The sequence below is a fragment of the Solenopsis invicta genome, chromosome 4, assembly GCF_016802725.1.
Source record: "Solenopsis invicta isolate M01_SB chromosome 4, UNIL_Sinv_3.0, whole genome shotgun sequence".
NCBI lineage: Eukaryota > Metazoa > Arthropoda > Insecta > Hymenoptera > Formicidae > Solenopsis > Solenopsis invicta.
This window is the reverse complement of record NC_052667.1, coordinates 12,818,176-12,845,528: the sequence shown is the minus strand read 5'-3', so window position 1 is coordinate 12,845,528 and position 27,353 is coordinate 12,818,176. Positions and strand designations below refer to the sequence as shown.

The 27,353-nt window shown below is 35.1% G+C and overlaps 2 protein-coding genes across 11 annotated transcripts in view; one reads left to right on the top strand and one right to left on the bottom strand.

The window, feature by feature from the left end:
• The window catches only part of LOC105196676 (potassium voltage-gated channel protein Shab), a 747,097-nt gene that overhangs the window by 55,492 nt on the left and 664,252 nt on the right, over positions 1-27,353 (top strand). The gene's annotated exons all lie outside the window — the stretch shown is intronic.
• On the bottom strand, positions 16,753-19,641 carry LOC105199275. The gene is made up of 4 exons (XM_011166282.2): positions 19,396-19,641; positions 18,091-18,468; positions 17,081-17,612; positions 16,753-16,874 (listed from the first exon to the last, which is right to left on the bottom strand). Exons 1-4 carry the CDS (start codon positions 19,639-19,641, stop codon positions 16,753-16,755), a joined length of 1,278 nt encoding a protein of 425 aa, XP_011164584.2.

Here is a 27,353-nt window from a genome sequence, read left to right as displayed (position 1 = left end):
GCGAGAAAAATATGATAAAACTTCGCTTTTAGAATGTGAAATGTTAGCTTACGCTTTAGATAATATTGTACATGATGCATTACATGACAAATAAATAAGAAAAAATTGAAATATTGTAACGATGTCTTCAATATTATCTTTTCCTACTTTTAACCATTGTTCCCTTAAAAGATATAAGCATGAGTCACACCATATTCAAGCGAGAACAATGTGTGTGGGCAGGAGAGAGAAAACCATATACAATAGCCTTAACGTGCGCGAGCGAGAGCGCACAGGAGGGAGGGAGACAGAGAGAGAGAGAAGGGCAAAACGTTTATTCCCAAATTGTTATTTGCTAAACTAATGTTAATAAATTAATATAAAATTTATATTAAATTGATAGTAGGTTAATATTAACCTAATATAAACATAATAAAAATTCATATTAATTTATTAACATTAGTTTAGCAGACAGCAATTTGGAAAAAACGTTATTGTGGAGAGAGAGAGAGAGAGAGAGAGAGAGAGAGAGAGAGAGAGAGAGAGAAAGAGAGAGAGAGAATTATTCGGGAGACTCATGGTAACGGTGGTGGGGATTTCTCCAACAATTGTTATTTTATTTTCCTATTTAAAATTTTTAATAAATTGATATAAAATTAATATAAAAATTATTTTAATTAATACTATAATATAAAAATTATGTTAATAGCTTGATATAAAAAAAAAAAATTATTTTAATTAATAGTCTGATATAAAAATTATTATTTTAATTAATACCTTGATATAAAAATTATTTTAATTAATTGCTTGATATCAATTAAATTAATTAACGAGGGGGATACCCCCCATACCCCTCCCCCTCCACCGTGGCGTCACATACCTCCCCCGTGACGTCACACACTTCCCCTTTTCCCCACCACTAAGTGGTCCAGAAACCGCCTCTGTCATCTACTTACGTTATTTTTCAAGAATACGGCCTTTGATTTTCTCCCCTCTCTCCCCCAAAAAAGAAATAAATTATGACGAAGACTTATATCCACCATTATCTTCATCAATGATAATTCCACGTTCTTACAGAAAACAATATGAAGTAGGTAAAAAGCTGTGGAGTATTTAGAACACCAAAACGCCAAATTTGTGAACTTGTAACGCTGGTACTTTTCGGTCGTGCGGAATTGTGTTCGTGATAGGTTGCTCGGATGTGCTCGCCGGATGCTAGGGTTCGTGAAATAATAAATCCGTGGTTTGGTTGTAAAAATATAAATGAATCGATGTATTCTGTTGATATGATTTCAGTTCAAAATACAAACGTCGTAATTTAGATATAAAACGCAACTATATTGGTTAAATGCAACTTGGATACACACAAAATATAATTTACCACGAGAATCAACCTCTAAACAAAATGGCTGGATTCGGACCCACGCAAAGTAACCGAACGCCGATTGGTCGGGCCGGACAAAATATAATTCGCTGCGTAAATTAATATTTAAACAAAAGAACTGATTCGAATTACTAAAGAAATGGACGGACTGGTACTATGCGCTATGCGCTTGGAGTTAATAATCGGAATGCTCAGTTAAACAATAAGCGCAAAGTAAATGAGCGCCGATTGATCGATCCGGACAAATGACAATTCATTACGCACATTAAGCTTCCGGAAAAAAACAGATTTGGTTATTCTTATCGGTCAAACAAATTCGGACAATTAACGGAATAATCGGACGGACGCGTGTTCTTTAACACGGTGTAAACGTGAGACGGCAAATTCACTGAAACGGTTCCAACGGGCTACGATTGGCCCGTCTGCCGACCGGTCGCGATCTCGGGATCGGCGGTGTGCGGCGTGGTGGACGGACCCCGGCTATGCGGGGTAGTCGGCGGTGTAGACCTGCGCGGTCTCTTCCCGCGGGAGTGGAGGTCCCGTGGGGTACGGTATATCGGAATCGGTTTCCCGGGAATGCCCGGGGACGGACGGACGGTCCGGATTGGCCGAACGACGAGAATATCCGTCGCACGGTGGAGCGGATCGGATTGACCGAACGACAAGAATGCCCGTCGCCCGGCGGAGCGGATCGGATTGGCCGAGCATACCCGGCCGCGACGAGAATGCCCGTCGCGCGGAGTCGGAAGCTGGGATACTTGCTCGAGGAGGTGTTCGAGTATGCCCGAGCTAAGAAGTGCCGAATATGCCCGGCGCTGGAGAGGATCCGGTGAGATCGGATGTTCGGATTGATCTCCTGTTCGATTGCCCACTGCCGGCTTATATACGGTTCCGCGCTGCTAGACGCACCAATCAGCGCGCGCGGTTGAGCCGGCCGGAGTGGGAACGCTTACCGAACGCGGCGCGTGGCGTGTCGGTCGCGCGTGGTAGCACGTGGTTGTGCTATAGTAAGCCGAGCGCACGCACGTGCTCTGCTACGATGCGTCGGACGGTTGGTCGGTCTTGTGCGGCGGTGCGGTGGAGGGGCGTAATGTTACAAATTTAAGAAACCGTTCTGAAGACACTTAACAAAAAAAAAGTAAAATTGATCAAATTGAACATGAGATTTATAAGGAAACTTTGCGAAGTAAGAAATTTAGATTTTAATTAAACTTGGCATAAATGTAGAGGAGGTAAATACATAAATTCAGAAATTTTCAGTTCCGGCTAAAAACAGTTTGAAGAAGTGAAACCACTCTTCAAAAATAAAGAGACTTTTGCCTTTTTTCGATATATATCTTGTAAACTAAGCAAAATATCAAAAAATGCATTATATCAAAATTTTATAGCAAAAATATCTGTATTTAGCTACACTATTCATTTTCTGAAAAAAATTTTTTTAAAAATTCACCCATTCCCTATTTACAGATTATTTCACACATTCCAATTTTAATGAAACTTGGCATAAATGTAGAGGGAATAAATACATGAATTTAAAAATTTTTAATTGCAATTAATAAAACGATTTGAAGGGGTGAATCCATCCTTCAAAAAAAAGACTTTTGTCATTTTTCAATATATATTTCGTAAATCTGACGAAATATTAAAAAATGTTTTATACCAATGTTTCACAGTACAAATATTTATTTAACTACTTTATTCATGTACCAAAAAATATTTTTTTCGAAAATTTATAAGTTATATTCCTTATTTACAGATTACTTATTGCATTAAAATTCCAATTTTAATGAATCTTGGCATAAAAATAGAAGGATTGTAAAGAATAAATTTTTTTGGGAATGAATAGCGTAGTTAAATTGAGATACTTTTGCTGTAAACTGTGTGAAGCATTTTTTTAAATTTCGTATAGTTTACGAAATTTATAGTTGTATTGAAAAATGCAAAAGTTTCTTTATCTTTGAGAAATGGTTTCATCCCTTCGAAACATTTTTAGCCACAGCAGAAAATTTTTAAATTTGTGTATTTACTCCCTCCACATTTATTGCAAGTTTCATTAAAATCTGAAGTTCCCACTTTGCGAGATTCCCTTGTTAGTCTGCATAATTTTATATCTGAAAGTTTTTTTGTTGAATAATCAAATACCATCCTTTGATAATTAATATTTTTTTAAATTATGAGTTATTAAATTTAAAAGTAGATATTTAAAAAGTACGCAATAATTACAATATAATATTATTATTTATTTTTTATAGCTTTATAGTTTTAGTTGAAAGATTGACGTAAAAGATTGACGCTATTTTATTTATTACATGCAATAAATGTTAAAATAATGTGTAATAATTAATTTTATGTATAAATATTTATAAATAGAAATAAATAGTTATAAATATAAATAAAACATTAAAAAATATGAATAAAACGTTATATTTTTTTAGATTTATCTATTATTTTTTGTTTCTTTTTTAAAATTTTTTCCAAATATTTTCTGTTTAAATTGCGATGATTTAAATAATTTTTAACTTTTGTTTTAAACAGTTTTAAACTATTGTTTAGAACAAAACTCACTGTTTTAAATAAATTTAATTACACAGTTTTAAACATTATGTTTTAAACATGCCAACTCTGAAAAGAATAGACACAAGTATCTCAAGTGAGCTATCCTCATCTATCCCCTTCCACAAGAAATTTATAAAAAACACAAAAGTTAAAAAATGTTTACATATAAAATATAGAGATACATACATACACAACAAATATATATACATAAAAATAAAAGAAGTACAAGAAAGTTAAAAACATACTTAAGACAGAAAAAGTTAAAAGATGCATAAAGCACAAAAATGTAAAAGAGGGGACAGAAAACCACCACGTCCACGCTCGTTGTCCCTGGGCCCGGCTGAGAGTGGTTTATGAAAAGTTGGTGACAAAAAAATGATCAAATGACATTTTGTATCTTTCATTTCAAATTTATCTTATTTATTAGATTTTTGTTCAACAATTAGGAACTTGCACATACTAAGTTTCATATAAAATAAATCACTTGTATTGAAGATAATACATCACGCAAAAGATGAAAAATAAGACTATAACCTGAAAACTGATAATGTTTACATTTTTAATGAAAACTAATAACATCATCGTGTTTAGTAGGTCGAAATCTATAAAATTCATTATGTTTTTTACGTTTTCATTGATGGACAAAAAATGGTTTTTTTTTAACATATTTTTTGATAACAGTAAAATACTTAATATAAATTATAAATGAATATAATTTAGTAATATATAAATTAGTAATATATAAATAAAATAAATAATATGTGATAAAACTGATAAAGAAGGAGACATATAGTAACTTAATTTAAATTTTTATATTTGTAGTTTAGTTCTAATCAATATTTACGTTCTTATTAGATCGCAAAAAACGATAAACTTTTATAAGCTTTGTGGCTTTTTTTATTCCAAGTCGATTTCGCAGTTTCAAACAAACTCAAAAATCACTCAATGGATGTTGAAGGCACAGGACAACAAAACAAATAAAAAAAATAAAAAATCGCAAAATTTTCTTGGTAATTTATCTGATTTCTTGCCATTTTTCCACGATTTTCCACGATTTCAAAGATAAAAACTTGTTTATGACATTTTTTTGCAAAACATTGTTTATTTTAATTAAACATTAATTAAATTATTTAATTTAGTTAATTTTTGTTCTAATTTTTATCCTTTTTTAAATATTAATTAAAATTTTTATTTTTTTTCAAATTTATAAAAAAACTACTATACGTAACAAACATTTTACCATATACACATGTGATAGCATTATTTTTTGTTAAAAAATAAACTTAATCAAAAATGATCGGTTCCAAAGACTTAATTTGGCATGGAATGTCTCTTATATAGATATGTATATGTACGTCAATTATATTAATAAATAAATTAACTTAATAAATAATTAAATAACAGAATAAAATTAATAAATTATTAAATTAAACGTAAATAGATTAAATTAAAATTATTTTATAATAATAATAAATTTATTAACTGAATAGCGAATTTTGTTAACCATTAGACCAGATCGTAAGAAATAAAAACGTTAAAATCTCGAAAAAACCTCACAGAGCTTTAAAAAAAAATTGGAAATATAAGGATTAATAATAGTATATCGCCGTTGTTAACGCGTAAATTAACAGTTTAATTTCTTCACAACAGTGTAGAACGTTTCGACTCAACTTCGAGTCTTCCTCAGCTACCATACGAGGTTACAAAATATTTCTGTGTGCGGGGTACTCCTCGGCTGAGCAGTTTACCGGTTTCGCTTTAAAAAAGAATTTGACCTAGCGTGGTTTTCTTGAAAACCTGCGCGAAACACTATCGTGTCTCTTGATAAGAATTATCGACTCACATAAGCGCGACGAGATTAACGAGTTTTTAAAATTCGCGGTTGTTCCTTGTACTGCGCTTTCACTTGTTTTTTCACTCATTCGCTTGTCATTCTAGACCAGCTGATAACATGGAGCACTAGAGAAATAGGTATTCTCACCCATCTTGGTCCCACTTGGCTGACAGATTATAGTATGGTGACAAACTACATGTAAATTGTAATTTCGAGATACTTTGCAGTTTCGCAGTAAATTGCAGCAGCAAGTCCGAAATAGATTGACAATTCTTTGGATTCTCGGTAGGTGATCGAGATGATCGGTTACATCGTACTACCTAGCTGGAAACAAAATGGCGGATAAGAATACTTACATTTATAGTTCTTTAGACTGGTATCTATAGTTGAATCTCAAATTAGACTATCAATCATGTAACTTTTTCTTTGAGTGGAAACATGAAAAGTGAAAAATTTTTCCATTAACTTTAATAATAAATATTTTCACTTTTCACGTTTCCGCCCTAGGGAACAAGTTTCATGATTGACTTTGCATTTAGAACTGTCTTGGCGCAGCTCATCTTATTTACCTAAAATAATTTTAGCGGTAATACATTTCATATTTACGAAGTCAATATTGGGAATAAGAACGAGTTCCAATAAAAAAATAGAAAAGCTTTGCGAAATCGGGGTAATACTGAAAGACATAACCTTCCTCATCGGCTTAAACTTTGTAATATCTTGGTACATGAAACACGAATATATACGAAAAAATTGTCGTTTTCAAGCAGGTAAAAAGTTATAAAGCATTAAAATCTAACACTTGTGAGGTTAGAAAATTTGTTACACAGCCAATGACACAAACAAACACGAAAATCGCTTATTTGAGCATGTATAGATACATAAAGGACGTATATTTTAAAAGAATCTTAATTATTTTTAAATCTTTTGACTTATTAAGCCTTAAATACACCGATCTTGTAAAACACGGAAACACATTTTTGGGTCTGGGAGACTTTTTCAACTTTGAGAAGCTATAACTTTGATTAAAATCAATATTTTTCTATGATTCTTTTTTTTAAACAAAAGTTCAAAATCTCAGGAGTGTGACTGCATAATCGGCATTGCCAAAAAATAATTTATTGTAAAGTTGTAAAAGAAAAACCATTAAGCAAAAATGAGAAATTGGTTAAAAATCCATTTTTCCTTCAAAAAATCATATCTTTGCAACAAAAAACGTTTAAGGACTTTCAAATACGGCGTTTTAAAGCTAAAGAGTCACACTTTCGAAATACAGTTTGGTAAAGTCATTCTTTTTAAAAAGTATAATTATGTAACATGGAAAATATGAGGTATTTTTGGGCATTTAAAAATCCACTTAAAAAAAAAATCATATTTTTGCAACAAAAAACTTTGAAGAACTTTACAATACGGCGTTTTAAAACTAAAGATTCATACTTTAAAAAAAAATTTCGTCATTATCATTTCTATTAAAAAAATGTACTTACGTAACAAGGCGAATATGAGGTATTTTTGATTAAATCGTGTCTAATATTGAAAATTTATATGTTTCATGATATATTTCCGGAAAACTTCTTTTTCTACAGCATTTTATATTATTCCAACTTTAGACAGAGTATATGCGAGTAACATCCGCAAACCAACCTGTTCGAATGTATTTTGTCCAGTTTTTTTATGTAAAATATTCACAAAAAAAGTTTCACTTACACACTATATGGGTCGCATTGACCCTAACAAAACTTTGCTGCCGTGCCGCTAGAATTCTAGTTGACCAAAAAAGTTAATCAATCATATCAATCGAGGAGATTTCAAACTTTTTTTATGTCTTGGTTCGAACCTCCTATCTCATTCCGTCTTCACATAACAAGCGTTCAAAACTTCAAATTTCTCAGACCCACTTACGTGTTTAAGGGTTAAATCAGTAAATGTGTTTCACATATTTGATTGTATATATTGTAATGACTCGGCTTTTTTGAGTACGGACTAGCTCGCTGGGATACTCAGGGCTCAAGGCAGATCGAAGAGAATTAGACAGATGTGTAATTAAAGTACAACATACAAAGTATTTATTGTAATCACTAGATAGATATAGAGGTGATTCATAGTAATTTGTCATTTACGCGGAACTTATGTACAGTTGAAATTATGCAAGATGAAACGCAGCGTATTGTGAGTTATCGTACATACAATAATTGATTGTAGAAATTTCGCGAACAGCTGTGTTGCGTTATTATTAACCGTTTTCGTCTTAGGTTTTTATGTGTAACTGTTTTTCCCAGAATCGTTGAGCGGTCGCGAGTCGTAGGCCGGCGCAATGCGCGGACGAGAATTCGCGATATGAGACTGTAAGCCTTTTAAATACACGTGCGCTGTACCTGGACGGTGCAGAAACAAACGTGGTAAGGCCATTTTGCGTTCTCTCTTGTATTTGGAACGTTTGATAATGCGGTGGATTTTGGAATGCGCCGATTGCATTGAGACTTCTCGAAGAAGACGGAGAACATTCCGTCCATCATCTCGATAGTGATTCAGCGCTATGTAAAGAAGTACAATTTAGCGCAGGTTTGGGAGTGGGTTTTCAAAGAATTCTGGACGGAGATAAAAGAACGCTCTATCTCATAGTCGTTTATAAAATAATTGGGAGGCGACGATTGAGACATTTCGATGGAGATGGAGAATGCGCGTTTGCTTGAGAGGTTGGCTTCAGGAGACAAATCGATAGAACCAAACGACCGATTTGTTGGTGGCGGAGAGCTCTTATATACCCGGATTTTGAGACGTCGAACATATTTGGCCGTACTTTGGCTGGGTTCTCTAACTGACCAGCATTAAGATTGGTTCGGTAACGGCACGCTTCTAGATTCACGTATTCAGAACGTGTCCGCATCAAAGCGTTGAGTATATGTGCGCGTGTACGCCGAGATTGCGTTAACGTTGCGTATCGGTGATATTCGCTTGTTTGGAGCGATGCGCACTGCGCAGTGCGCATTGTTACAATGTACAACCAAACCTTGTTAGAACTTTTTCTGCTAATCTTTTCAGATTTTTTGCTATTTTAATTTATCGTGGTGTCGTAAGTTTAATAATAAAAAAGTTTAAAAAATGAAAATTTAGATCGTGTACATAATATCCAAAAACATTTTTTGTAAAATTCACGCCACTGACAGTTTACGTTTACAGACCGGGAGAAAAACTCAATACTCGCTGGGCATACGTACACTTTCAACTTCATGCTAGATGTTTGCTTGATGCTTATTGTTATCCTATGTGTTTTTGTGCGTCATCTCCGCACGCAAAGCGGGAATCATGTCGTATGACAACCTGCGTGCGCTACTTCGGCCGTCTTGATTATAGTTCAGTTTTCAAATTAAACTACAACGGGGTGGCTCATTAAGGCTTTATAATCTTAAGTTAATGGTACAGCTTTAAGTATAGCTAGCCTTGTCTGACTTATTAGAAGTGAGGTTTCTCGGAAATGTCCATGGTCGGATATTGCTTACGTCTCAGACATTCTGGTATACTTTCTGGGTATTTTAAAATTCCGGAAGATGTGCAACCACGTATTTGTTATTCCGAATTGTTTTCAAGCCTCCATTAGGGAAACCTATTTTTTCTAGGAATTCTCTTAGTTGATCAATACATGATCCAGACCGAATATTAGTTGGCTGAAGCTCTTCCCAGTCGACTTATTGACTATATTATTGATGGAATGTTCCATCTCACGTAGGATTTTGTACCATTATTTACCGCTACTATGATCGGACAGCTTTGCGATATCATAAACCGATTGACCTGCCTGTTTGCTTGTGGGAATCTGACAGCAACCTTTATGAGCTGTATACCTCGCTTTTTCATGAATTTTTTAAATTCTTACAACGTGCATGAACTGTCTCGATCAGAAATAATTAGTTGAGGTTTGTTGTAACTCTGAAGAAAAAGATTGAGGCAAATAACAATAGTTTTTTTGGTACTTGTAGTTTTTGTAGTATACAGACAAGTAAACTTAGAGAATGCGTCTACGATAACGAGAATGTATTTCCTGAAGGATACACGTTTATCCACGGGCCCGAAGTGATTAATGTGTAGAGTTTCAAATGGGAGTTTCCTTTTGGAATAGAGTTGAAATAACCCTCAACCTTACCGGAGATGAAGAAAAACGAGATACATTTCAAACAATTTTGGACATGCTTCTCGCACATCTCTTGGATGCGTGGGATTCAATAAGTGCGTTTAATGGCATCTATCACTTTGCCTGCTCCGATATGGTCCATTTTGTTGTGATAGTACAACAAAACGTGGTTTTCTATCAGCCGCAGTATCATGAATAGCGATTTGTTATCATGCATTTTATAAACGAACCCGTCACGTATATATTTCATATTGCATATCATCTGTGGACTCCAGCTTGGACACAATTTCTTTAATTACAGAATCTCTATTGTGAGAAACGGCAAGATTCTACTCAAAGGGGTTATCCTCCACCACCAACACTTTGAACCAACTACCGATGTACAACCCTGAAGTTAAAGTTTTTGAAGTTCAAAACTCCAACAAGCTATGCGGGCGTTTCTCTAGAATTTGCGTTACTGCATTGCAATTGGAGCTAATCACAAACTGAATTCCCTACAGCTAAATTCAGGATCTACGATAAGCGTAAACAATCGCTAGAGTTTCTAATTCAAAACTGCGGTATCTCGCTTCCATCTCCGTTGTGAGGCTTTAAAATAAAACACTGTATAATATCATTGCTTTGCCGCTGCAGCAAAATAGCTCCAAACGCCAGGGAGTTTGCGTCACAGTATATTGTTGATTATACACTCCCAATATAGATGATTTCACCAACTTCGCTTTAAGCGTTTTAAACACATTTCTCTTGGCTTGTTCGAATTGGAAAGGAACCTTTTTCTTGAGTAAGCAATTCAGCGGCTGGACGATCAGTGAAAAACCTTTGACAATTTTTCTAAAATACGACGCTAACCTTATAAAGGACTGGACCTCCTTTACCATTTTATGTTCTGAAAACTCTTGCACCGCTCTAATGCCTTTATCTATTGGCCAGATCTTATTCTATATTCTAAGTACTTTACTACGAAACTAAGAAATTTATTAGGTGTTGGTTAATGAAATTATGAATATTTTATTAAACTTCGTTCATTTTTGTAATTTTAATTTCGTTCAAGATACACAATCAAATTTGTAAATTGTTATATCAATAAAAATATATTAAACTAAACAGTTTTTCTCGTTTGCATTATTTCGTAAGAAATCTACTCGTTAATACTGTACAGTATTTAGTTCTAACGTTTCAACATTTTACGTTGCCGAAATTTTAAAATAATACGGATTAGGAATTCAAATATAAGCGGGAATTGTTAAAACATGTCAAATCAAAAGTGACCTTGCAATTCTTATTAGAGTGTCTCTACCATAGACCTAGAAGATAAACTCCTCATGCTTCTTGCAGAGATAAAACTGACAGAACGGTGAGAGAGGCAATATAATTAAAGTAGAACAAGATAGTCACGGAAACATCAATCTGACATTAAAATGATGAATTTTTCATCATAAAATGGCTGGTGTCAGAAATTAGTTTAAAATAACTAAGTTGTGATGCTTTTTTACGAGATTTTGCGATATATATACAATGTGTTGTTATATGCTTACATGATTATTCATAATTTTCTGCGATTTTTACAGAATATTTACGGTACAATTTCAAGAACAATTAATGATCATATAAAACTCTAAATAATTACATTTTGACGTCATTATAGATTGCTCTTTTATTAGAAGTTTGGCTGAGACAAGTTATATAACTTATGCTATTTCGGTGTATTTAATACAAAATAATTAGTAATTAAGCGTTGAAAACTTGAAGAACTTGATAAACGGCATAAGAATGGTCTATAATGAGTTGCAACGCGTAATTGCAAATCGCGGAGTGGCTATTGGCCAGTCGAAAGTTGTAAATTATTTCAACGTCTAATCCACATTTGAATGTCGAGATTGTCGAGAGGTATACTTTGAAAGTTTCTTTAGGCAGGTTATGTAAGCATCAGACGTTCAAGATGTTGCGGAATAGAAAAAAATATTCAAAGCTTTTGCAGAAAATAGTCGGAATAGGTGCTTATAGGTTAATCCGATTGCCAGTTGCTGTCGCCAAGAAGTAAAAAGTTGGCTAACTCTCTGTCTGTTGCCACCGAAAATAGTGCTAATTGTCATTCTTTGCAACTGGTGACGGAGCGTTCGCAACTCATTAAATGGGTTTATGAGTAAAAGGAAAAAATAAAAAATAAAAAGTAAAGTGAAAATTAGTGCAAAAGATGAAGGAAAAAGAAAGAAGAGTTGGAGGTTATACATTGAGCGCAAAGCCATCGTTGACTTAATGCAAGATTGCGTGATTTCCTTATCTACATTTTTGCACCATTCGTCGCATCTCATGGTTTATCTCTTTATAAATATTACCGATAGACAAAATAAATCCATTGATGAAAAAACTTTTATCTACATCCCAATAAACAAACAATATTTTTAAACTATTTTGATAAGCTCGTATGCAATTTAACAATTAATTAAAAAGGCCAGTAATACGAGCAAAAAGGTGTAGATGTTCGTATAACTTATAATACATATTTATTAATACTCGAGACACAAACGTTTTGACTCTACGGAGTCTTCTTCAGTGTGTGTGTATTCTTACATTATAGACGCAAAGCGCAAGATCAGAATCTTCAAAACAGCCTAAAACTTTTAAATACAATAGTCCGGGATTTAAAGCCCGAAACTTCTATTATTGCTTCGTCGATTTCCAATCCGCGAAACAAATCATGTCAAAAATTTGGTCGACATCTCGCTTCTTGTTATACAATTCGTGCAAGTTAATCGATCTCTGACTAATGATACTTTAAAAATATAACAAAAATAAAATGATAAAACCAAAAATTCTAATAAGCCGTTACGCGCGTTTTTACAAATTCGGTGTCAGTTGAATCACATATTTTATGTAGATAGTGAAACTTACGGTTCGTCGTTAGAGTCGTTGTAAGACATGTTCAATGCTGATCGCTTATAACGTTAACGCACAACGATCGATCTGTATTGATCGGCGTGACAAGGGAGACTAAATACTTCTTATGTTGCGAAGTGTGCGCAACCCGCGTCTGAGTCAGATATTTCACTGCTTACAATTATATTCCTTATTCTTTCTTTGTTATATATCGACCAGTTTATTTAAAATAATGTTGTAACAGTCATCTAACAGCTCCGTTTTTTGATTAAGACTATTTTTTTGTTCATTAATGTGTATCATTTTGGAAATTAAGCGTTTGTAATAATTTGGTTCAAAATCAAGGATTTTTATATTTTCCCAATCGAACGAATGATTCTGTTGTACTCTGTGTTTAGTAATAACAAATATTTTTGCTGTTTCAAGTTTAATGTTGTTTACATGTTCTTTGATTCTTGTTTTCAGTTTTCTTTTTGTTTGTCCTACGTACGAGGCATTACAGTCGTTACAATTTAATTTATAAACGACGTTATTACATTCTGTTTTTATGTTCTTATCCTTGTGTGCTTTAACAAACTTATCTAGCTTATTTAAACATCTAAAACCTTGTAACGATGCACCTCCGCACCGTTTTCCCTGGGGCCACGAACCGTCCTCCTGTCCGGCCGAACACCTGCCGGACAGGCAAACAGGCGCTGTGCGCCGATAAACGCCTCGTACACGCGCGCGCGAATGGTCCAACGAACGCGCCGTTAATTGTGCAAACTTTGCGCGCACGCGCATCAAACCGTACGCTCCTGGCGTTGGAGCAACAAAGAGGCATACGCGCGAGGGAGAGCGCAATACCAGACCAATCTCGGAGCAGCGGGGATGCTGTGTTCCGAGAAGAACCGAACTCCACCCGAGCATCCCCGACTCTCCGAGATCGGGGTATAAAAATCGGACGATCTTTTAGAGAGATCGACTGTTTCCCGGTCCAGCTTCCAAGCCAGACCAAGGAAATCCGTGTGGTAGAGCGAACTCTGCACCGTCGAGAGATCTCGACAATTACGCCAAAATCCGTCTCCACCTCAAAGTCCGCGGTGACGACTGCCACCCCGGGGGTAAAGTGATCTTTGCCTCCAAGGAGAGATCTTGAGGCAACCGGCACCGGCGCGCGAACAGGGATTCCCTACTAAAGGATTCTCAAAGAACACCTGTCGCAAGACCGAATTCCGAGAACATCGGTGCGCCGTCTGAATAGCGTCCCAGTCCGCGCGCGTCGCGGGCCACCAAACCGCAAAAAGGTGAGCACCGCGAAGAATCCGCGTCGTAACCAAACGGGCGCGACGAAGACAACGCTACCGCGACGTTCTCTCGCACCGGCCGCGAGCCGAGAGGAAAAGACAGAGCATTTTAAATAACCGCCGTTTTTGTACATACGGCATTTCTCTATTTTTAGAGCACATACTTGCGTGTATTACTTTCATTTCTCCTATAATAAATTTGTATTTTTTTCTCACGCACTCCCGATCTTAGATTTAATCAACCCGGCAACCTCCCTTCGAGCCCTGGCTTTCCTGAGTTCGTCCGTGCTCGGACAAACACAGGTTGTTACAACCTAGTCTAATTATATCTTTATTCAGGGACGTAGATATTTTTTCAGACACGTCTTTTATGTACGGAAAGATCAAATACTTTTTTCTTTCCACGATTGTGTCCGACACGTCGATCAGGTTCTAAACTCCGTTATTTAATTTCGTATTAATCAATTTCTTGATTCTTATGTTGATTTTGAAAATCAATTCTATTGGGTAGCCGTTATTAATTAGAGTGTTAACGCAAAATTCTAGATTCTTTTTGTGGTATTGGGGTGTGATAATAACAGCGCCCGATCTACCATGCTGTAAATGGTTCCTATTTTTTGGCTAACTGGGTGGTTTGAATAGTATGATAAGTATATACCTGAGAAGGTGTTTTTATGGAACCAGTCAGTATGTAAGGTGTTGTTCTGGACTCTAATTAAGGTATCTAAAAAATTTAAGCTACGTTTCTTTTCCCGTTTGATAGTAAACTGTAGGCGGTTGTGGTATCCGTTAAATTTATTTAAATTATTATCAACCGCTTTGGTGGGTGCCGCCAAAGCGATATCGTCCACATAGTGTACGTAAAACCACTTTTATGTTATGTACTCACACATACTGCAGAAGACTCTGTAGAGTCAAAACGTTTGTGTCTCGAGTATTAATAAATATGTATTATAAGTTATACAAACATCTACACCTTTTTGCTCATTTTACTGGCGTTTTTAATTAATTGTTAAATATTTTAAAATTTTTTAATAAATATTTTAGTTTTTTAAATAAATGTTTGTTCATATTTTATTTAATTATTGTATTATATTGATATTTTTCTATTTGCAGTCTTATTTAAATAAGTAACAAAAAAGTTATGCCGCTAGATGCTATACCGCATTTGTGAAAATCAATAAAAAATTATAATGTAATGTATATTTATATAAATAATAGAGAAGAAGAAGGTAATATGGCACCTATTCTTATTTTATTGAATAATTTTGTTTATAATTAATATTTTTTATTGAAACTTGAACGATTACATTCATCAGAGTGTTGTTTAACACATTTTAGACTCAGAGTAATAAAATATTTATTATTTATGACGTAATTTATAAAAATCCAATGCACTGCATAATCGTTGGAAGACAAAAAGTGGTTGTAATATGGCTATCTATAAAAATAATTTAAAAAAATTAGTTTACTTTGAAAGAAACACAGCTCCTTATTACAAAATTATATATTTTTAATTTTCCATTGTTTAGAATTTTTCTGATTTAGAATTTTCCTGTGTTCAGAAGCTTTAGAAATATTATTAGAAATTTTATTAAAAATATCATTTTATCCTTGCCCACACAGATCATAATATCTATTAGATGTCTATTAAATGTTCTTGCTGGATATTAAGGATATCCATGAAGATCAGAATGACAGTTACTGGACATGCTTTGGATATCCAAATGTTCTCCAAAAGAGAGCTGTTGAATATTTACTGGATATCTAACGCAATATATTCACCAAACATCCATGACATGTGTACTAAATATCTGTTGAATATCTACCAGACATCCATGACATATCTACTGGATCCTCCTCCTAAGTTGCCTCATAGCTGAGGCGTCGTGATTCGTAGAAAATAAGGCCCTATTTACGGATAAGCGCCACCTTTCTCTATCCAGCGCTTCGGCCCTGGATTCTCGTAGAGCGATGCTCGTCAATGTCTTTATTTGATCCACTTATCTTGATAGCGATCTCCCTTGCGGTTGCACTCCAAGGACCCTGCTCTCCACGATTGTCTTCTCGAGTCCCCGCTCGCGGCGCATCGTGTGTCCAAAATATCGAAGAATGCGATCGGACACAGCCGCGTCCAAACGATAGCGAACCCCGAGCTCACTCACGACAGAGGCGTTCGTGCGTCTGGCCGTTCATGGAATCCTCAAGAGCCGCCTCCAGCACCACATCTCGAAAGCGTTGATGCGGTCATGATCCTTTTTTATGACTATCCATGTCTCCGCTCCATATAGGAAGATGGAGAACACGAGTGATTTTACGAGTCTCATCTTGGTTGCGTTCGGGATTTGTTTCTCCCTCCATACTTTTGTGAGACGAGACATGGCACTTCTTGATATTCTCTATCCGCCTTCTTATTTCGTTACTGGAGCCACCCTCATTCGACAGGACTGCGCCAAGATATACAAAGCTTGACACAACCTCACAGTTCGCAATTCGAGTTGTGTCAGGTTGGTTGTTATTCTTCCTGTCAATGATCATAATCCTGATATTCTGGCGGTTCAGTTTCAGTCCTATCTCCTGACTGGCAACCTCGACTCATCTAATGAGTTCCACTAGGTCTTCCTTTGTAGTGGCAATCAAGGTGGTGTCATCGGCATATCTCAAGTTGCTAACCTTATATCTACCAACAGAGAAGCCGCCATCTCAGTCATCCAGGGCACTCCGCATGATGCTTCCATAGACGTTGACTAGGATCGGCAAGAGAATACATCCCTGGCGGACGTCCGCCCCAACCCATAACTGTGAGGATACCCTGTTCTTGAGCTGCACCTTCGCGAAGTTGTTATCATAAAGTGACCTGAGGAGGGCTACCAGATGACGGGGCAGTTCCATCTCATCTAAGATCCTCCAGAAATGGGTCTACCGGACGGTATCAAAGGCCTTCTGATAGTCCACAAAACATAGGTATACCGGAGAGTTAAATTCACGTGTCTTCTCAATTATCTGTCTCACATTTAATATTTGTTTGCGAGTACCTTTTCCCTTCACGAAACCGGCCGGTTCTTGAGGTATTTGGTAATCAAGGAAGGATCTGATTCTTGAGTGAAGAATGTGCAACATGATCTTACTAGCATGTGACATTAAGGCTATGAGTCTGTAATTCCTGCAGATCCTCATAGATCCTTTTTTATGAAGCGGTACAAAGATGGACTCTTCCCACTCCTTTGGCCACTCCTGAATTTGCCAGATTTTGCGGCATGTATCCCAGAGCACCTGGATGCCCAGGTTGCCAGTGGCCTGGATAGTTTCAGCCGTTATGCCGTCAGAACCGCATGCTTTTCTCTTCTTCAGCATACTTACCGCTCTCTCCACCTCCTCGCGCATGATGTCAGGCTCCACTATAATGGGGGCTGCGGGAGGTGCTTCCGGGTGCTCTATCTGATTCAGAGGCCGGTGGGGGTCCGCATACAGCTTCTCGCAGTACCTCCTCCATACATCCAGCACCTTCTCGATCTCGTGCACCTCCTCGCCCATGTCGTCTTCCATAACCCATGACCTCGCGTGAAACTGTAAGGTTATAACCTTTATTTTCGAGAAAAATCTCTTGTTTGGTTGCTATTAGCATGCATCTCTATGTCGCGGCAGGTGTCTAGAATAAATTGGTTTTTGTCTTGCCTGCAGCCCCTCTGTATGTCTTTGTTTAATTGGGCTAAATAGGTTGTTTTTTCCTCAGATAGGGGCCCAGACTTAATAAGAGTTTTTCTGTTCTCGATGACCTCCAAGGTGCCGGGCGATATCCAGTGTTGTTTTTTCCTCCTCTCTCTGGGGGACTGGGCACGGGCCACAGCGGTCCTAATCCACTCCCTCGCATTGCACCATAGTTTGTCTGAGGACATGTGTTGTTCTCGCTGCACATAAGTTCTCCTCAAGATCTCCTTGAAGTATTTACCATCTCTGACTTGAGTTGGTCGACTATAGGCTGTCCTTTTAGGCCTAGCTAGCTTTAACCTAAATTCTACTTTTAACAATTTGTGGTCTAACCCACAGCTCCAGGATATGTTTTTACGTCTTTGAGAGAAGATCTCCATCTCGAGCTGATCAGCGCATAGTCTATTTGGTTCCTGTAGCGACTGCCTGGTGACACCCACGTGTACAGATGCCGTATATGGTGTTTGTATACTGTGTTTGCATTATCAATTGCAAAATCCAGTAGCCGCTCTCCGCGTTGATTGCGTACGCCGATCCCGAACCGACCAACTGCTGATCTGGCGTGGTCATCCAAGCATGTTTCTTCTACTTTGGCATTAAAATCGCTCAGGATTAACACAATCTCCTTTCCAAGGATCATCGATAACGTTTCCTTCAGTTGATGATAGAAAGCTTCCGTGTCTTCATCAGGCGCCTCGCTCGTTGGGGCGTACACCTAAATTAGGTTTAATCTCACCGGACTCGTGTTGATCTACTGGATATGTGTTACTTAATATACAAATAAAGTGTAATATAAAAAAAATTTTTTTTCTAATTTTTTAACAGATATTATATTGTAGCTTAATCTGTTATTTACTGTTTTGCATATAAGATTCCTAATTTCGCTAATTACAATTACGCATTATTTTAAAATTTTTGAAAACGCATTGGCGTTGGCGAGATTTGAACCTACAATCTTCGGGACAATAGCCTAATACACTAACACTCAGCTAATCGTACACTTGTGATATTGTTAATATAAAATTATATTTAAAATAAAGTTGATTTGAACAGGAAGGAACTTGCATCTTGAGTATCGCGCAAATATTTTCACTAGCTATTTGATTATTTAGCCTTAGATATTTTTAATATAAATTATATAAATAATACTCGAAAAAAATTCAACATTTTCTTTAGCTTTAAAATAAACAAAGTCGTTTCTGACAGATTTTGATACGCCGATTACGAATCTGGCCGCAAAAATGTCAAGGGAATTTTACGTCAAGTTTTTGAGATATTCTATCTTAAATGTGCAAAAAATGAGATTTTTGGCCATTTTGCACGATTTATAAAACGTCTAACAATTTTTTTTCAGCATTCAGCTAGATGTCACACTAAAATGTTATTCTTACCTTTTTGAACGCATATTTGAATGCTATGATCCGACTTTTTTTTGCTGAGCAAATTGAATTTTTATATTTTTTTAACTTTTTGTGTTACATTTATTTGTATCAAATTGATTGTTTTGAAAATTTGTATCCGAGGTTTTTCGGGTTGCTGATTACAAATCTGAAGACAGATTTTCAAAATTCAAAATGATTGATCTAATATAGTTGATTAAAATTTTTAAAAAATTCGGTAGACATGGATATGTAGACAACACCTGGATATCCAGTGGATATCCTTCGTTGTTCTTTGGTGGACATGCATATGTGAACAACACGTGAATATCTAGTGAATATCCTCTGTAGTTATTCGATGGACATGGATATGTGGATAACACGTCGATATTCAGTGGATATCTTCCGTAGTTATACGGTGGACATAAATATGTGGACAACACGAGGATATCCAGTGGATATTCTTTGTTGTTATTCAGTGGACTTGGATATGTGCCCAACACGTGCATATCCAGTGGATATCCTCCTTATTCGATAAACATGGATATGTGGATAACACGTGGATATCCAGTGAATATCCTCCGTAGATATTCGGTGAATATGGATATGTGGACAACATGTAGATATCCAGTGGACATTTTCTGTAAATATTTGGTGCATATGGATATGTGGATAACACGTGGATATCCAGTTTATATCTTCCGTAGATATTCGATGAATAAGGATATATGGACAATTTATTACATATCTACCGAATATCCATAACAGATATGAAGGTTTCATAGATATATAGATATCCTTAAAATATCTACTGCATATTTTGTTCTGTATGGGTAAGCCTAGGTGGACGGAATCAAAACACTGATACATACATTATGCTAAAAAAATGTTTATTAATAATGGTTTTGTCATAATTCTGTACACAAAAGCTACGTAATGAAAACATTTCCCCAAAATACAAAGGGATGTGGGCTAAAAATAAAGGCGAAAAACGTGGGAAAAATAGAGTGAAAAATTGGACCCCTCCAACATCCAATTCTTATCTCTGTGAGGTAAAATAATAAAAAAGTAAGAAATTGAGAAATTAGAAAGAAAAAATTATTAATAATTAATTAATTATTAGTAATTTAGAAGGAACATGTATAGGAATACGTATTCAAATATAGACAGGAAATGTTAAAACCTGTCGGACCAATCAAAAGTCCCCTCGTGTCGCGACTCTTATTAGAAAGTCTTTACCTTGCGGCACTCCCGTGCGCCATCTTTGCTTGGACGCAAAGTAGGAACCATGTTGGACAGCGACCTGCGCGCGCTACATTTGATTGATTCTTAAACTTTTTGCCTAATAAATTCACAAATGCTAAAATAACAGATACTGAAAATAGCAAAGGCACCATGCAAGGTTTGGGATTAAATACACAATAAAATACATACCCAATTAAGAGACAATATCTTTTTAATGTTTATTTTTCATTAGTTTTACATTGTACATACAGCTTTATTTCATATAAAAATAATGTTTATTTAATATTAATTAAATATTTATTTAACAATGATTATTCATTTAAGATAATGATTTATAGAAATATGTGTTTATTGTATTAATTTTATATTTATTTAACTTCTACTAGCCATCGTAATTTCTCACTAGCTATCGGGGGGTCATTCGCTTTTTATGTTTCTATTAAAGAATACATCGTATTGCGATGATTTTCAACCGTAATTTTACTTACAATAGTTTTAACCTTATAGAATACCATTAAAAAGTGAGATGGCAATGACAATTGATAAAACTATGTAATAGTAACTACATATTTTAACAGACATAGATCTATACGGCTGACACCCGATTGTTTACGTCGCTAATTGGCTGTTCAAAAAGAAAAATTGTGCTATGAGTCATTATGGTTAATTGCCAGTTAGGATGTGTATAATCTTGCTGGGCACAGTCATTTTGCCACATCTTGCCCCTTCTTGTTTAATTAAAATGATGTTAATATTTTCCCAACACTGTTTGCAAATGTAGAAAATAACATTCTCACCTTATTGTTTATTAAGTTTTGTCTCAGATACACATGCACACACATTCACAAGAGAACTACTATATAATTTAATACTAAATCACAAATAAAAATTAGATAAAATCATAAGGAAATCGCAAAGAAAATTAAATTATAACAAGTTTAACTAAACAATGCAGCTGTCTATTTTGTTGGCTCGTGGGTAATTTTCAACAACTGAAGAGCCATGTCTAACGTGTATGCTCGATTGTGATTCCTGCATTTGAATCGCACGATATAGGGGATACTCCGTTTTAACCGGCTATCCTGTCTTGTCCCACCTTTCTCTACATATTCATTTTCTAACTGGCGTAATTTAAATATTTTATATATATTTTTTTTAAATACATATTAAGTTAAGTTAGTAAACTTAATTTTGTAATATTAAAAAGAAATATCATTAAAGAAGAATTAAAAATATTATTACTTTGGTCTTTTGGTACAACAGTTTTTACTAATGTACATAATATTTCAGTTTTATTCATTGGATTGAGTAAAAAGTAATTTTGTATTTTGCGAACAGATATTGTTAAGAGAAAGTATTTAGTGTTAATCTTTATTCAATATCTGATAGCATATTATATTTTTTGAAAGTTTAGATTTTCCTGCGTATTTTAAGTTATTTGTTAAAATTTATTCAGTAATTTTTATTTGACGACATAAAACATTGTAAATATAAAGTATTTTATGCTTTTTTATTTTAACAAAAAAAAATGCGACAAGCAAAAAAAGATATACAGGGTGATTCAGAATAATCCGTTGCCTTTCAAGGGACGTATTCCTGGTCGAATTCTAAGACGATTTTTCCTTTGCCAAAAATTTGTCAGACGCTTAGATTTTGAAATATCAGCCGATTAAGTTAGCGTATCACGGGTCGAATACAGATGGTACGTAGGGGCGGCGCACTCACCGTTACGCGCGGGTGTGTCGTGAGGTGCCTGCTGCGCTCAGCTGTTACAACACACAAGTCTTTCTCCCCTCTTACTTTCTCTCTCTCTCTCTCTCTCTCTCTCTCTCTCTCTCTGTTTCTCTCTTTCTCTCTCTGTCACATCACAATGCTAGCTTTAACTTAAAAATGTAATTAATTTTTATCTTAATTTTAATGATTTTAATAAGAGAAGTGCCAAGAGATTCTTTATACAGTCGAAGAATCGAACAAAGAATTGCACAAAATCTAAATATTTAATTACATTTAATAAATTATGTCATTGCAAGTATTCAAACAAATATTTATTAAAATTTAATAACTTTTTTTCTCAATGTAGAATCTCTTGATATAAAAAGATAATTTTAATAAAATAAATAGAAAAATATTTTTCAATAAATTTTATTATTAAAAACAATATTAATCACTACTTTACTTTTAAATTGCTGCGTTCTAACTTCTGTTCGACCAATCACGCATTCATATTCGATCATAACATATCCCATAAAATCAGTCGGCTCTTTCCTGTTGTTGAGTAAACATGTGTTGTCTGTTCGTCGCGCGAGTTTTATCGAGCTACATATTTTCGCACGCCGAATGACTAATAATTATTTACAGTGATCGTTACTCGAAGTGATCGTTAATTAGTTACTCAAGTTTTATCGATCAAGTGAATGAATTGTGTATTATGACATTAAAGTGATAATTTACGAGATGATCAAGGAAACTTTGGTCTGTCTCATTATGGATACAACTAATTGATCGCTGTACAGAATAATACGTAAGTAAATGCATGTCCAAACTTGTTCATGCAAGCACGCGCGCACGTGCGCGCACGTGCGTTTGCTCTTTCTCTCTTTCTCTCCCCTCTCCCTTTCTCTCTCTCTGTGACAAAAAAAGTATTACTGTTTCTAAAAACTCGAGATGTAAATACTTTTGTAGATTTCGTGCAATTCTTTGTTAGAGTCTTCGACTGTACAAAGAATTTCCTGGCACTTCTCTTATTAAAATCATTAAAATTAAGATGAAAATTAATTACATTTTTAAGTTAAAGCTAGCATTGTGATGTGACAGAGAGAAAGAGAGAGAGAAAGAGAGAGAAGGGAGAAATACTTGTGTGTTATATCAACTGAGCGCAGCAGGCACCTCACGACACACCCGCGCGTAACGGTGAGTGCGCCGCCCCTGCGTACCATCTGTATTCAATCCATGATACGCTAACTTAATCGGCTGATATTTTGAAATCTAAGCGTCTGACAAATTTTTGGCAAAGAAAAAATCGTCTTAGAATTCGACCAGGAATACGTCTCTTAAAAGACAACGGGTTATTCTGAATCACCCTGTATGCTGTGTATGCAGAAGATGTAAACGAACGTGTATGTCAAAACTGGTTTGTGAAATTTTAAACTAGTGAAGCAATATGTAAAGATGGTGAGTGTTCAGGTAGGCCATAAGTGATTGATGACGACTAATTCAAGATTGAAAATAACCATTGATTAAAAATAATCAAAATAAACATTGATTGAAAACAACCGTTATACAACACGAGAGATCGCAGAAATAATCATCTTAGAAGATTGTTGTGAACCACTAGCACACAATTGGCTACGTGTTTTAGAACAATATTTGAGTATTTCACAATTTAAACGAAAAAATTTAATGGAATTGTATTTCTACATATACACACGCGCACGCACGCACGAACATACGCACGCACGCACGCACGCACGCGCGCACGCAAGCGCGCGCGCGCACACACTTGGCGCCTTCGTTTTTACCTTTAAAAAAAAAGATATTACAAACGCCATTTTAAATTATATTTTTTAAATTTTATGCAATTAAAGAAATGAAACAATAATACATTATATCGGACAAAATTAAAACATGAGAATAAAAAGTCTATGTTAGTCACAAAGGTTCTTGATGTCAATTAATAACTTTTTATTTTTAATTTTTACAATTTTTAACTCAAAAACTTCCCGCCGCATTTTGTCGAATTTGAAACGCAATAATGAAGCCGGTATAATAATATTAATACTGTAAGAAACATGTAAAATATCTCTTCCGTTTCAAAAAACTGTAAATTATTTTATTGCGAAAGAATGACACCTCAGCCAGAGTTTGAACCTGGATCTCCCAAATCCTACCTCTTCAACAACCAAGGCTGTCGCAGTTTGAGAGAGAGAGAGAGAGAGAGAGAGAGAGAGAGAGAGAGAGAGAGAGAGAGAGAGAGAGAGAGAGAGAGAGAGGAGTGGGGAGGGAGAGGGAATTGTAAAAATGAAAATTTACTGTTACGGATCACACACATAGTGTAAAAGATCACATTAATCCATCCATGATGTAAATTTCATGTAAGTTATTTCATCTGGTTAAATTACTATACACTCGCTTTCTCAGTCACTTTAGTAGTAATTTATATTATTATACAAAAAACTTTTTTATTTTATTAATAGAGAGCACAACATATGTAATTTACTGGACATTAACGAATACAACGGCTTACATATGATAATACACATAAGGACCGCTTTTATGATCAACGACCAATTTGCTACATGGACATAGACTTGCGCGGAAATGATGAATCAGTTTTTTATATTCATATATCAACAGATAGCATAGAGGGTTATAATTTAAAATTGAGACAGCGTAAACATTATATACTTGCGCTCCTAGTTGCGGCTGTGTATGTGTGTATACTATTATTGGGAATTATATATTAAGTGAATGTTATAATTTTTAAATATTGACAGCTGATGAAAATCAAGTTAGACTGAAACGTACTCTCTCACTAAAATAAATTATATATTTTAGAAAAACAACATCTAAAATTGCCCATTTTCTCCTTTTTATTACTTATAAAAATTAAAAATTATTAATGAGCATATAAAATTTTAAAAGTTACTATAAAAATAAATAAATAGCATGTTATACATGCAGTCGTATAAAAACCATTCATGAAACTCATTTTTTAATATTAAACATTAATACCTGAAACTAATTTCTAATTAAAATCCATTCGGGCTAGGAATAAAACATGCATTCATAGCTAGAAAAATTAATTCTTTAGCTGCGTGTTACCTAGTCAAACACATACATTCTTTTTTTGCAATACAATTATATCAAAATAGACCTTTTTTGGGACTTCATTAAATAAAGCGTTTATTGATGGATATTTAGTAGTTAAAAACAAATCTAACAGCCAAAGAAGTAAAAAACGATGATTTCTAGAATTTTCAGGAGCTAGGTGCTAGTTGTAACGGAAGTCATAGATGAAATGAATATTCCTTGGTATAACACGTCACTCAATAAATTTGTAGGATGACATGTACATGGCACCATTATTGACAAATTCGTATAATTTTTAGAAAGTATAAACTTTCAAACGATACGTGTCAAAATTTCATAACAATCTGATATTTAGTTTCCAACTTACAGTGGTTTTAGTGACGCTACTTTTGTACAAGGGTTGCTCGAAAAATAATTCCCCACATCTTTTTTTCTCAAAAACTATTTATTCTACAAAACTGATGTGTACACATATAAAAGAATGATGTTTTATCTACTCACACTATTTTTCTACATAATCTCTTTCAAGTTCTACTGCCTTTGGCAATTCGCTAAGGGCGTGTATGCCCCGCCGGTATCAGTCCTTGCTCTGGTTACGGAGCCAGATTTTTACTGATCTGGTACCCTCAGACTTCCATTTGTTCGGATCACTAAATTTAAGGATAGCATTCGTGGAAAACATTTTAAAAACAATGAAGAGGTGACTAGTGCAGTGAACTTGGCTTCGTAACCAGAGCGAGTACTAATACCGGCGGGGCATACACGCCTTTAGTGATGCCCCGTTGGTATCAGTCTTTGCTTTGGTTACGGAGTTAAGTTTTCATTGCGTTAATTAATAGTTTGACAAGTGAGCGTTATTTGAACGGTATTTTTTCCATTATAAAACAATGCTTTATGAACACACGAAATTTACGATTTTTCCATTGTTTTGACAATTACAAAAGTAGCGTTACTGTAAGTTGTGAACTAAACGTCGGATTGTTATGGAATTTTGACATGTATCCTTTGAAGGTTTGTACTTTCTAAAATTCATATAGATTTGTCAACAGTTGCGCCATGTATATGTTATCCGACGAACTTATTGAGTGATGTGTTACATAGAGTATTATTGGACTACTTCAATGATGGATCGCTTGTCTATGTAAATCAATCAAGAAGGCAAGTTGGAGGAGTGCCAAATATCCAAAGAGCTACCGTAGGGATCAGTATTAAGGCCACTATTATGGAATATTGCATACGATGTGATTTTAAGAAAAGCACTACCGAAAGGTTGCGAGACTATCTGTTTTGTGGATAATACTCTAATATTTGCAAACAGTGCGATGATTGACGAAACAGTAGCAACAACGGAAATGTACGCAGTACATGAAATTAGAGAAGCTTGGGTTAGAGTTCTCCGAACAAAACTGAAATTGTTGCTTTTTTCGTAGAAATTTTCCTTGGATATATGCAAAGGGAAAAATTGAAATAGGAAATCAAATTGAATACTTGGGTTTAATAATAGACATGAAGTGAACCTTTAAGAATAATTCGAAGCTCTTGTGTTCAGAGTGGAACGTTTAATTCTGTGAGAAAAGTAGTATAATTTGAAAGAGACTGGCAAAAAGAAACATTGGCTATACAATTATAATGTAGTGGATTAGGTAATATATTTATGGTGCGTCTACGAGGTGTGTTCAAAAAATACCGGGAATTTTAGTTTTTTGAAAAAAATATTTATTTATTTGTCTACATTAATGTTGTCGCCTTCAAAATAGTCACTATTAGATATTATGCACTTATGCCAGCGCTTCTTCCAATCCCCGAAACATTTCTCAAACTCGATCTTTGGGATAGCCTTCAGCTCTTTCAGCGATGCGCTTTTAATGTCATGTATGCTTGTAAAACGACGGCCCTTTAAGGTTCTCTTTATTTTTGGAAATAGGAAAAAGTCACACGGAGCCATGTCTGGCGAATATGGAGGCTGGGGCATCATTACAGTATTGTTTTTGGCCAAAAATTCACGAACAAGCAATGAAGTGTGAGCAGGTGCATTATCGTGGTGCAAAAGCCATGAATTGTTTTTCCATTGATATGCCAATTGATATGCCAACATCATCAGCGACTTCTCTGATTGTGATTCGGCGATTGTTCATAATCATTTCTTTCACTTTTTCGACGTTTTCAT